This window comes from Opisthorchis viverrini (assembly GCF_000715545.1).
Source record: "Opisthorchis viverrini unplaced genomic scaffold opera_v5_30, whole genome shotgun sequence".
In the NCBI taxonomy this organism is placed as follows: domain Eukaryota; kingdom Metazoa; phylum Platyhelminthes; class Trematoda; order Opisthorchiida; family Opisthorchiidae; genus Opisthorchis; species Opisthorchis viverrini.
Genome location: NW_008751686.1, coordinates 212,461 through 225,334, shown reverse-complemented (window position 1 = coordinate 225,334; position 12,874 = coordinate 212,461). Strand labels below are relative to the sequence as shown.

Below are 12,874 nucleotides of genomic sequence, written 5' to 3'. Positions count from 1 at the left end.
ACAACCACCAACCCACCGCTACGCACTCCTACGCTCCACAATAACGCACTGATGATGTAACCTCGATTGGTGATGAAACATTTGCAATCAAACTGCCCAGCTCAGCGAACAAGCCAACGACCACCATCTACGCTACCTCATATACTCGTTTTTAACAAGGAATGCAAACAGTCTTGGCTGAGTGTGGCGACAAACTAAAATCATGTGGAGCAGGCGGGCTGAAGGCGACACCTAAATGTAGCAGGTCAAGCGATTCTTGGCGGAGCAGGACAACTTGAATAGCCGCCGAATTTATCGATAGATTATTGATTTTTGGTTCTTGAAGGCTGGTTAACCTCAGTTGCCATAGCATGCCACTGTGGCTTCTAGAAGCTCGAAAATCGTTGTATCGATCTCGTATCGATGTGACTGATCTTCGTTATTCTATTCATTTAGAAGCTGATGGCATTTGGTTGCAGTAAGCGACAGATTCTATCCAAATAGTAGCAAAGAAATTTGAAGTATATGATCCCCTCCCGTACCAATCGCTGTATGATGGCGGCCGATATTTTGGTGTTAACCCTAAGAGCCGGACGGGCACTGCCTTCAAAGCAAGTGGCCACGCAGATTCTCCTCGAAAAATAAGTTGAAAATTTTCGAAAAATGTGAAGTTAACTTACGGGCCAAAGTCGAGTTACAGCAGGTCCTACAGTGCTCACCACTATGGATTAGCTTTTATGACTGCTGTTATCGGTGGTCACCGTAGAGCGTAGCGCAGTAGCATAATCCATAAAGGCAGAAGTTGATCACTTTGCTTCAGTCCCCAATAGTTATACTTTTTGAAGACAGAAAAATTAATGTTCGGGGTGCCTGTTTATTATTTACGGTCTCCTGAAATCTCCAGCTTTAAAGTTCATTGAAATTAAATGACCCAAGTTAGACAAATGCTTGTTGCTCAAGATATTGTAAGTACATGGGAAGCCTCTTGAGGAGTGACTGTGTACCTTAAGTCCGCTGAATATTCTTGAGTAGAGCTTCCATCCGTTTTAATTCACAGGAACGCGGCCTTAGGAATCTTACTGGTGGCCTTTGGTGGTGGGTCTGAAGGTAATCCAGCTCTAATCAGAGGGGTTAAAACAGTACATTTAAGCTGCAGGTGTCCAAGCAACGGGGCACTCGACTTGCACATTTCTACGCCACATTCCCACTCTTCCTTAGCCAGACAAACGCAGCTATACACGCGACAAGATTCAAAGCTTTCGGTGTGCGTGTGAATGCCCGGCTTGTCCATAAATAGCATATCTACAAGGGCGCGTCAGACAAAATCGATAGGTCTTGCATTCATTACGTGGCCACTTGTCTAAAGAGAGTAGGCTAACGTGGAGGTTTGCGTTTTTCAGGACCAGCTATGTACATATTTTCCATATAGGCACATATTTTCTACCAACAACTTAGCCTGAAATCCACAGGTGAGTTGGACACCAAGAAAGCAGCACCAGACCTCATCATTATAGCCGATTTCTAAAAGGATTCAATGGAAGGAATCAGAAGCAGTCTCCTCTGGATCTGAAATTCTGTTAGATATCTCCATATCGATTCTAACTGCTTCATAAAGTCTTATGAAAGCAGACACACTGCCTATCCGTGCTAACCTACAACAGGTTTGTTTATTCATCCGCAACCTGAAAGGGGAAGAGAACGTTCTTAACAAATAAACTGTGTGCATTCCCAAACCTATGTAACAACCACATCATTTGGCCCATAAAACCACTGATTTGCTATTGATATTCAGTTAAAAAACCTAAATTTAAAATCGTTTCTGACACGTTTTAATGCATAATACTCCCCTCTTTACAACGCACCCACAAAGCGACCATTCTTTTCATGATGGCATTTGTTTGCAGAAGTCTGAAGACCTTTTGGAAATATTCAAGTGCTGAAAAACTCAAATGCCACGGCCTTCACCAGATGGTATTTCTAATTTGTTAGAAGTGCTAGCCAATTTAGAAACACAATATTCATGTGTACTGACAAGGTTCAGGGATTGGCTAGGAATCACACCGCACTGTGTGATTAAAAGAACTAGAATACGTGTGAAAAACTTTCTGTATGAATTACGGGTCAAATAATCTGCTGACATGGTAGTCCAGGTGTGGGATAGGTAAGAAGACAAAGGGCTGTGCTAAACTGCCTTCCAAAGACTATTAGGCATTCCTATAACCTCACATTTCCCCATCGCATAGTTGTAGAAGTTGTACGCAACTCACGTGACTACGCTTACTAGGTTGATCATGAGTGTGGATGCTGGCTGTGATAGAACTAGCACAGATGGCATTCGTCTACCGCAATGGTAATTCAGCACCTAATCCCTAAACAACGAATCAGGCAGTCCGACCATGAAGGAAGAAGAAATCGGCCATAACAGTTATTACAAGGTCGCAGAAAACTCTTCCACAGATCTTCGAGTCCATCATGTAGGCGTGGGTCACCCTGTATTTTCGACTGGCTCAACACCGAGAGATTGATTCCCCATCTCTATCACCTTCCTATATTAGGTTAATTTTTTGTTTCTTTTGTTTTCAAGGAAGTGTTGACCAAGCTTAAGTGCACCCCCCGGGTAAACAGACCGCCCCGGAAAATCTCCAGAATTTATCATATTGTCAAGCCGATGGCACACTTGCAACACGGCCTCATAGGCCAAGCGAGGTTTTCTCCATGCATAGCTTCAAGAACATGCCAGTCCTTGAAGGGAATTCATTAGACTCAGGGAGTGATATAGGTCTCAGTAACCAGGGTAACCAGAATGTCAGAAAGGTGAATGCTCAAAGCATGTACGTTGTTCGTTTGTACATATGCAAAGTATGACTGTATCAAGGTTAGGCACACTTTTAAGCTGTGAAACTCGTGCACGAAAGGTACAAAAGGGGATCCTGCGTCTGGAAAAACCTAGTGCTATGGGTGCCCATTTTATGCCTTGTCAGATGCATAAGACACGTACAGCGTCTATTAAGGACTGGTTTGTGTTGAAGAGAAAACTTGAGTGGATACTCGGTGAAGTCACTTGTGGACTGTAGGTAAACTAAGGTTGATTTCTTTGGAGACGAATATCAGCATTTTGCACAGGGCTATCCACGCAGGGTGGGGTTAAGTTAACCAGGAAACATTCCAGTGGCTACAGGCCGGAATGTGACGATACTATCATAATATTAGCCGGATTGGATGCGTCAAGTGGCAAATTATACTCGAACTATTTGGAATCCTGAAGCTGATGAGGATTGGCGTATTCCCTCATAGAACAAACATCCTTAAGATAATCGTTCTTCGGTGTTTTCTGTCGGGTTTTATTTTGTAGAACAGACAGTTTATCGGAGCTTCTTGTCAAAGAACAGCGGCTGTCGCATTGGCTGCCTGATTCCGTTAGTACTACCGAACTTCTGGGCTAACCTCAGAACAAGATGGACTGTCGCTAAAATAACAGAAATGGTTTAGTTAGTTGAATCACACTGTACATAAATTGACAATTTCTTGGGTTTTTCTTTAATCGTACGTATCTGTTGAAATGCCTCCCAACAGAGAATACCCGGTCCGTGGGCCAAAATACAACGTTCATATATTGCAAAAGTGCACATTGTTCATTGGAATGGCTAGCTGATCTTATCCTTTACACTTCTAAATGACTCGTTTCTGTTCGTATGCTACATTTTGAGTGTTATGCAGGCGTAATACCATACACTAATCATCGCGAATACTTCAAGTTCAGCTCGGAAAGACGTCTGTGTTCCAGAAAGGGTGATCGAACCTAGGTATTGGATCTCGGCTGCTCATATTTCAACATCGGTTAGCCTCACACTGCATTAAACATGAGGCATCTAAAATTTCCGATAAACGACTAGTGAACAGACGACAAGAGAATGTCGTATGAAATCAAAGGATCATGTTACACACGGATAAGGCAGTGACAGCACAGCCACCCAGTGCATATAATCGATGTGATCTATTTTTCTTTTCGGTGCTGCAGTTCGTGCGCTTAAGTGAGCTAGACAATAACCACACACACTACACTACCGGAGGAATGCGTGGGAATGAACATTTTCAAATCCATGTTTGGGCGTAATGTGATTGTTTACATACACGCACATTCGGTTCTAAAACGCATAGCGCACAGGTTCACTACGATTGTCTTGTTTGTTTGGCGCGACACAACTGCGAATTAACGAACGTGAGAGCTCAAGTCGACACATCAAAGCCTTTGACGAATTATATCTGCCAGATGCGATGATAATATCTCAGGCCATTTAAAATCTATTGCTCCATCTTCCTAATACAGTCGTAATTTTCCACAGAGAAAACCGCAACGTAATTACCACTTCAGAAAACAACCTAAACGGTATGTATAGACCCACATAAAAATGGCTCTCGCACGATATCCTCTTACTCTTTATGAAAACGGTAATCACCATCGAAGAATGCTAGTATAATGGTATTTGGTTCGTCCCAAATATTGTGTAGTGGTGGCGCGAGCTTGTTCAACAGGGAGCACCGCCATCTTATTTGAAAAGCTCAGTACGTAAGTGCCTGGTGCATGTAATTTATTACGCTGGAGCAACGAGGTTTCGCACTAAGCTCCTATTGCTGATGGATAACTGGCGTCGGGATTCTCCCCGTGTTCAGAACTAATATCAACGAAGGCCTGCTCCGCGAAGCATCTGTCTTATCGACTGATGTGAAAAAGGCGAAAAGGCTGTTGATTTATTCTTCACATCACTGCCTTCCAGGTTTTTCAGGCCAGCTGGTTAAGGCAAGCAAATTCAATTCAATTCAGCTATAAACCGAGTGCCATAGGCATATTGATTCCACCTGCTACAGTTTCGATTGCCGGAAAACGGGAAAGTGGAACATACAACCCAGCTTTGGAGGCAAAGGCATCTTCGTTTGTTGGGAATTTGGGTACTACGCATTGAAGGCGATAGCTTTGATGCACGCGCGCCATTGACTGCGCGATTGGGCCGTTTCCACCAATGTCAATAACCACTGGTGATTTGAGTCACCTCCCATCCAGGGAGGTGACAGTTGCCCACCCGACCTAGTTTACTGGTTAGTGTTTTCATACTTCGTTGCCGGGTCATACATCGTCCACCTCTCGGTCGCTTCCACTCAGCACAGGGCTGGGTGGAAAGAGCTCCGAGAGGCAGACGATCTTCTGGCATGCGGAGTACATGACCTGGTGACCTGAACGGCCTTGTATAAAATTTTATTTAAGGCTCTGCGTCACTTATTTAGCCCTTGAATATTCGGTGCTTTGTTAGTCTTCTCGTGTTATCATGACCACTAGTTACTGGTAAGTTTTTTCTAGCTGCGGGAGCTGCTGAATGCTTTAATATTCAGAGTTCATGAACGTCCCCCAAAATCAAAGATGATCGCTTTGCAGATTTTTCATTTTGTTCTACAAGTGGTTTAAAACCAGTGTTTCCGCCACTCATGAGGGATAAACAGAATAAGTGAACACACAGAATAGTATGATCAGAATCAAATTTCCTAATCCGAAAGGAAAAAGAAGGCATGTACTCCAAGATAACTGGTGGTCAAATTTCTCAGGTTGTGTGGTGTAAGCGCTCACGATGAAATTTCTTGCAAACTTTTTAATTACACGATTGAGGGTACAATTTCTCGAATTTAATCGGTGAGCACCAACTTCGATATGACTACCAAACCGAGCTTCTCCTGCTCTTAAGTTTTGTGTTTGACAGATAAATTGACCAGAAGGGCTTAGCTGAAGGAAAACCAGGAGTTGACAGTCTGCTCGTGCTTTAGCTGGCGATTGGATTTTATTCAACCTGGTTCTCTGACCCAAAAGTGTGACCACAAGAGCTTTCTCTGCGCATGCTGCTCAAGGTCACAGATAATTTCACTGCGAAATCCTGTTCTAGATGAAGGGGACAACTGGTAGTATACTAGTGTCTGTCTACTGATGTCGCGACGCATGGCAAATGCGTGTGAAAATGCATCGAGCACTTGGTATGGTCTATTTCTCGAATGTATTGGATAAGTCACTACGGTCGGAGGCAGAATTTTGGGAATCGGTAGGTTCGGCCCTTGATGAAATCTATTTCTACCTGTTTCTCCCTCAGCGGGAAAGTAGCAGTAGTTTTCTGAAAGTATAAGATCTAACCACCACAGAAAACATTCTACTAACTTTATACACTTCTTCCTGTTGCTGAGACAACCTTAACCCTAGGTCCACCGCTTAATGCAAAATTTCTGTGCTAGGGTCCGACCTGTATTTGCCTGGCTGCCCCCTTTTAGACTTTCTGGCGAGGATGAACCTCGAGGAGCGAATCTTGGTCTAAGTAGTCCGTTTGATTACTGAAACATGAACATGGTCATAAACTAAGTGAAAATATGGGCGAAATTAACATCCTGCACTCTGGACGTTGTACGGGATTCAGTTGCTTCGCAGTAACTGAGACCCCGGAGTTTGCTGTAAATTCAAGCCTGAAAAATTTTCACGGTTTCGTGCTTACTGGGACAAAATATATAAAATCAGTAGTATCGTGGCGGCTCATAGGTAAGCTCTTTCTCTTGCGATGAGATCCTTCTGAACCAGAGTCATTATAATACAGATAGGTTGGTACAAACTGAGCGTACGAAAACAACCAAGTATCGAAATTATCCACTTGTATAGAGGTGCCCTGCCCTGTGGCATACGTAATGAGAGAATTGTGCAAATCTCGTCTGCACCAGGTTGCCTGTTATTGTCATTTATGTGTGCTAAGGAATGCCCAGTTGGTGGGATCCTTGGCGAGGTTAAACCTTCATGCACTGAACCGAAGGGACAGTTTGTGGCTTTTAGAAAATAAAATAATAGTGAGTAGATATTGCTGCTGGATTAAAAGAGACAAGTGTGAGGTATGCTAATTCTTAAAGAGCTGATTGGGTAACCATTCATGTCAGAAATGGGTCTGATAAATATGGTATAAGAAACATAGATTTCGCATTCGACAGTGTTTCTCAAACATGAATCTATCTTCCAGCGTACGCTTCAATCAATCTTTCCAAGGAGGGACCACTGGGCAGCACAGAGCCTTCAGCAGTGAACTGTGTGGTTCATACTTAGAAGGCACCGCAGGCCGTTAAGGTAGCTTAGAAGTCCTTATGTTTTATGCACAATGAATCACAATCCAGGAGCCTAAGCAGGTTTAGGTGAGAGAGCGAGAGAGAGATTGAGAAAGGCACCAGATCGCAGTTAGGCATAAAGTAATCGTTTACCGATATCCAAACAAAGCTGTTCGTGTGCGAACGTGTCGGTTGTGTGGACAGAAAGGTTTGGAATGTGTAAAATGTGTTGATCTAACTAACGTAAGAGAACACACAAAGGAAGCACAGTTTTGGCAGTTCAGTTCACATGAATTAGGTTCGAGCACCATCTACTACCTTTCAGCTTTGTTCCTGTAATCGGTACACATACGACAGAATGAAAACAGCTGGACATTGTCCACGGTGGCCGTACTGTGGACCATGCCTGTTAGCTTCAGCTGCAGTTCGCGATTTCTCCATCACTATTATGCGTAGGAAGGTAACATAGGTCATATTTGGGCTGCAAAGCGATGTGATTAACAGTTTTGGACTGCATTGTAACAAAGCCCAAGTTAACAGTTTTGGACTGCATTGTAACAAAGTGAGCCCAAACTAGGTGCGAAGTGGTCTTTGAGAAGCACTTTTCGCCCCATACTTGCTACCGACGACTACCTCCGCTATACAGCTGTCACGTGGACAGTTTTAAAGCCCCGTATAAACTCCTCCTTCATACTTTATTGCAGTGAGTTTGGAGAAGGCAACACATTTGTTAAGCTACCTACAATTCAGGTCAAAAAGCAGCTTCTCTTATCCTAGCTCACCGTGTTTGTGTGACATACGCGAAACTTTATTTTTCAGAAACCTGTCACCGAATTTCTATGCAGCTGGTCGAATCGATTGGTGAACCGAATTGGCCTCTTGGCAGTTGAAAATGATCGATAAATTGGTGACCCTGAACACGTGGGACTGCGCGAAAACACGTACAGCTCTGCAATTACGATAGTCTGAAAGGCTTCAACTCCACCAAACTGTATCCGTTTTGCACCTCTTTTGGGTCCTGCTGATATCGTGGATTCCAAAAACAACGCAAACATCTTTGTAGCTGCAGAGCTGATAAAAGACTTTGTGTTATGAAATGTTGATATCGACAGGAAAGCATTGTCTTTGCGGTCATTTCGCTGCTTTTAGTCCAGCCACCTTAACGACAGTACCTGACTTAATGAAGCGGATGTCAGTAACAATATGATTTTCTGGCGTTGAAGTGCATTTGGTCGCGAGCCTTTCAAAATACTTTCCTCTTGATATATTTACAAATGCGCAGATCCGTTTTACTAGGTGTGTTTAAGCTGATCTCATATCCAGCTACTTGTAGGGGCAATGTTGAGTTTATCTCTGAATGGCTATGCTGCATTTTTCAGTGAACGAAGTAAATGGTGGATGGTACGCCTTCAAGACATCCCATTCACAGGAAAATATAGCGGAAAATCTACCTTACTTTGATAAAGCTTGAAACAGCCGTTCGGGTATTTGTCATTTGTGCATTTGCGACCGGAGTAACAGCAAGGTGAATGCCCCCAGTCATAAAGAAATCAAATCCTCGTGGAAATGTTTTCTAGAGTGAAAACGTTAGACTTTAACGTTCTGTTCTAAATCACGTGCATTAAACTTTTGAGTGACTGATTGAGGACAGGCGATTCAAGCACAGTTCAACTTTTCAAGCAAGAGGTTCAGCACGAGGCTTCAAAGTTCAGCTGTTCCGCTTTGGAAAATAGTTTCACAAAGATTTGATAACTCAATCGGCAACAAGATCCTTCGAGTTGTACTGCTTTGATCGGATCCCAAAAACCCTGGCTATACATTGCTAGACTCGAATTTTTCTATCACTTGCCTCCCTCAAATCTTACTCCATTGCTTTTGGATGTATGAATATCCTGGCTACTGCTGAACAAGACTAACAATGTGACTCGCTAGCGTCAACCTGCCAAAATCACAGTTGTAATACGCACTGAAAGGATGTCTATTTTTCCTTTAGGTCTATACTGCAGAGCTATTCCACAGGTGCCCAATCAATAAGCGAAAGCGAAGAGTGACGCGGAGAGGTGGTACCATCGAGTATCCCAGTGAGGTGACAGCTCAGAGGCACTTGCCGTTATGAGTGGTGAAGTTTGCCACACCAGCCTTATTCGAGGCGACCACAGAAAAAAACTCTGTCAACTTATGCTTGTGAGATTCAGAAGTCCCCGTCATCACGTACTCAGCAAATAAAGTTGCATGGTTTTGTACACAGTATGGGAAGTTTGATATCAACCTACTGACACCCGTTCAGCATGCAAATTAGCAGCTCATTCGAAAGAAGGGACTAGCTCTCTTCCTTCTGACTAATTACCCAGAACCGGTGGTGTTTTTATAACTTTTGCTACAAAACCTCGACCAATCCAGTCCGCCTGTCTCTACAAGATATAGTCTGCACAGCTGAATGGTGTGACTTTATGGGGTTTGAAATGAATGATTGACAGAAACCAGCCTCCTGAAAAGGCTTGGTTAGAAACCCGATACTGGAATAAAAGTTGTTTGCTCTAGCACCCTCATCAAGTATCTTCGCTTATTTGTGGTCACGTGAGAAAACAGCCGTGTCTACTGCACCTGCCAGCTTAGGGCCAAAACTCGTCCAACAAGCTAAATGATTCCGGTGCTTCGATCTATCAAGTTCATGGTCCTAGCTACGGATGCCGGTATTTGGCACACACCTTGTCTACCTGACAGCCTAAACATTGGTTGGCCTGTTCACCGTGCTGCGCACACGGCAGCCCAAACGGAGAAATGTCGTCACTCTCCAACTGCATGTTGTGCGTGTGCCTGCGTGTACAATGTTGTCCCGAACCCGTACACGTCGTCTCAGAACTGAGCGAAGCCAACCTTTCAGTTGGTGGTATGTATCGATTGAACAATTGTGGCAGTCATCAACAAACCCGAAACTACATTTAGCTTCCAGCATATACAAATGCAAACTGAACAAATGGGGCTATTATGACTTAATAGTTACCCTGACTTTGATTTTGCCTACCAGCGTTAATCCGGAAATGTAGAGTGGCAAGAAAGTGAAGAAAAGCGTTGGGCGTACGTGAAACTAGATTACAAACCGGTTGGTGTGTGAACCTAGGAGAAATAATGCATCGAAATTGCCTATGTTGCTGTGGAAGAATCATAAAACAATTAGTCTGTAGTTAGGCACCACCACCAAGAAGCCGAACGTAATAAACGATTACCGAACACCGACCGGAGAGTTCATTTGGATCTACAGCAGGACTGCGCATCTGGACACTTAACAGTGACAACTTTGGTAAATCAAGGAATCTATGCCTGACATAATACCACCTACGACGCTCACTGAGCGACAAAGAAATCTGAGACCAACTTAGTGAACATTTCAGGTATGATAGCGAATGACATGTAGTAGACCGATCCGTTTCAATTAAAGACATCTTCAAAAAAGCGGTCAGTGTGAGAAGATCGCCAAAGGGTTAGAATTACTACAGAACACCTTGAAATGCAAACATCCGCCACACTTCCCGGAAATCAACTACTGACTGCGGGGCCGTTCTGCTGGAAAGAATCCCACGGAACCGGATTCTATGGGTGCGCCAAATTAAGGGGTCCGCCGTCAATCAAGCTAGTTTACTTGGATTGCTAAACCCTCAACTCCTTCACGTGAGTAATGAGCTCGTATGAAGAAAACTCAGGAGTTTGCTCACCGACAATGTGTCATTGATCCAATGGACGGGAAAGACTATCCACAAAAAATGCCACAAACAGGCTAATCAGTACCAGCAACTCGGCACTGTGTTTACTTACTAGATAGGCAAACTTTTCCACCCTTTTGGCCATTTTCTAGATCAGTATGTCCTACGACTAACACGTCCTGTAGGGTTCAATTTTGAACACACAATGCTGGGGAAAATCAATAGCTGCGAATTGTTGTGTCATATGCTGAGAAAGGCCGGCTGTCACGTGTACGGCACACAACAGGCAAATCGATTATTTTCCGTTAATTGTGTGTGCAAGTGCGACTAGTTTAACCGGAAGTTTCCCCGGCTTAATGGAACCGCTATCACACAGTAGTTGAACACAATTGCTCTTTGAAAACCGTGAAAGTGAACGAGAAAACTACGCCGAACGATTTAAATAAAGTAAGGAACAGTAATAGAACGCGACACCTAAGGCTTGGAATCGGATTAGCATAGCAGGCCTACCAGGGAAACGGGATAAGAACTTGAAAATCCTCCCCAGAATTACCTCCGAATCACATCATCTTAAAAGGCCAGCAACCGCGACTGTCTGAGTATAATCAGCTTGCTCTATTAACTTCACGGCTTCCGTATCTAGAACTTATTAATGCGGTACAGAGGTGCTTTTTAGCAATGGACAACAATATCCATACAAAACCATTTGCCACTAACCAAAATGAAAGACGCAAACGATTAAAACATTTGGACGATAGAGTTTAGTTACTTGTGAAACGCGAATGCTCACAAGTTACGTTGAATAGAACGCCTGACATTGTACTCCGTCTTCATACGCATAAGCAAGACGATACTTCAGGTAGCTCGAGTCCGTTGTAACATCCGCTGAAACATCACGGTAAGGATCTCGAGCTGTTGATCAGTTTGCGCACCTTAGCATTTGAATGTGTTACTGTGCTAACAGGTTAGACCATGCATTTATGGGCAAGTGCGAGCAATTTGCACTAGTTGAAGCTTTAGAAATTAATGCTAGCAGGCTGTCCGATTGAGCATTAGAATTGAGTTATCTTCTAATCTTAAGTTCCTCCCCTCTACCGCTCTGCATTTTTGTAACTGACATTGACGTGAAGCAGCGAAGAGTCAGTACTGCTGCCAATAACGACAGTGTTATGGACCACTGTAGTCACGGAAACAAGTGACATACCACATAGAAACTAGCTTATTTTAAGGAGGGGAAACACTCGTGAAGGACTGCCATTCTTCGCCACTCGTAGGTCATGTTACTATTTAAGAACCATCAATGAAAGACCGAATAGTGGACATCCATGACGGGAGTACGGTGATACTGCGTGCTCCGTTAACTGGTGTCTGACAACGCTGCCAAAAAACATTTGTGGACCCTGTGTGCTACCTCACCGAAGTGACCTCAGTAAATTACCAGAGCGGTGTAAAAGTGTTCTTCCAAGAAAGGATGCCAAAAAATATCACCTAAAATGTACAATCCGAGAATGTCGAAAGATGAAGTGTTAGCTCAGTCCACCTGAGAGCGGAATGTAGTACAACCTTATCGACAGCAGCAACAGGGAGGAACACTAGTGCTTCACTGCAACCTCAATCTGTTTAGATGAAGCCCTATAACAGAAAAAGGAGAACCCTAGAGCTAGCCTACCACAAACACTGAAGTTGCTTACATCCGTAGCACCTAGTTAGATAACCGATATAGCTGACAGCATGGATGCGCCATTGATATCGATTAGTCGCCGCATCTCTCTCGGGCGAAGCACAGAGAGAGGCTCACTGGAGTCCAATCCTGGAAGGTGAACAGCAGAAAAAGCACCCGGACTTTCCGTAATATACCTTCTACCTGACCGACCGAATATCATTTAAATGGTTTTTTAGGCTAAACCAGAGCCAAATGTGCCGCTGGACAACAGTGATCGCCACAGGTAAATGCAGCGTCATCCGACAGGATGGTGCTATCGAAAACTTCATGCTGGGATGGGCAAATTTCAATGGTGAGTCTGTGACCTAGCACAGTCCAGGAGGTTTCGACAAGTCGAATTCTGCGAACATTCCATGGG

General features: G+C 43.7%; 1 protein-coding gene across 1 annotated transcript in view; it reads right to left on the bottom strand.

The window, feature by feature from the left end:
* T265_02436 (hypothetical protein) overlaps positions 1-11,012 on the bottom strand; it is a gene marked incomplete at both ends in the record, with an annotated part of 24,491 nt that extends 13,479 nt beyond the window's left edge. Inside the window, one exon of the mRNA XM_009166685.1 lies at positions 10,906-11,012. Coding sequence (XP_009164949.1) covers positions 10,906-10,938 — 33 coding nt within the window. The remainder of the gene's footprint in view (positions 1-10,905) is intronic.
* Between the last annotated feature and the right edge of the window lie 1,862 nt (positions 11,013-12,874).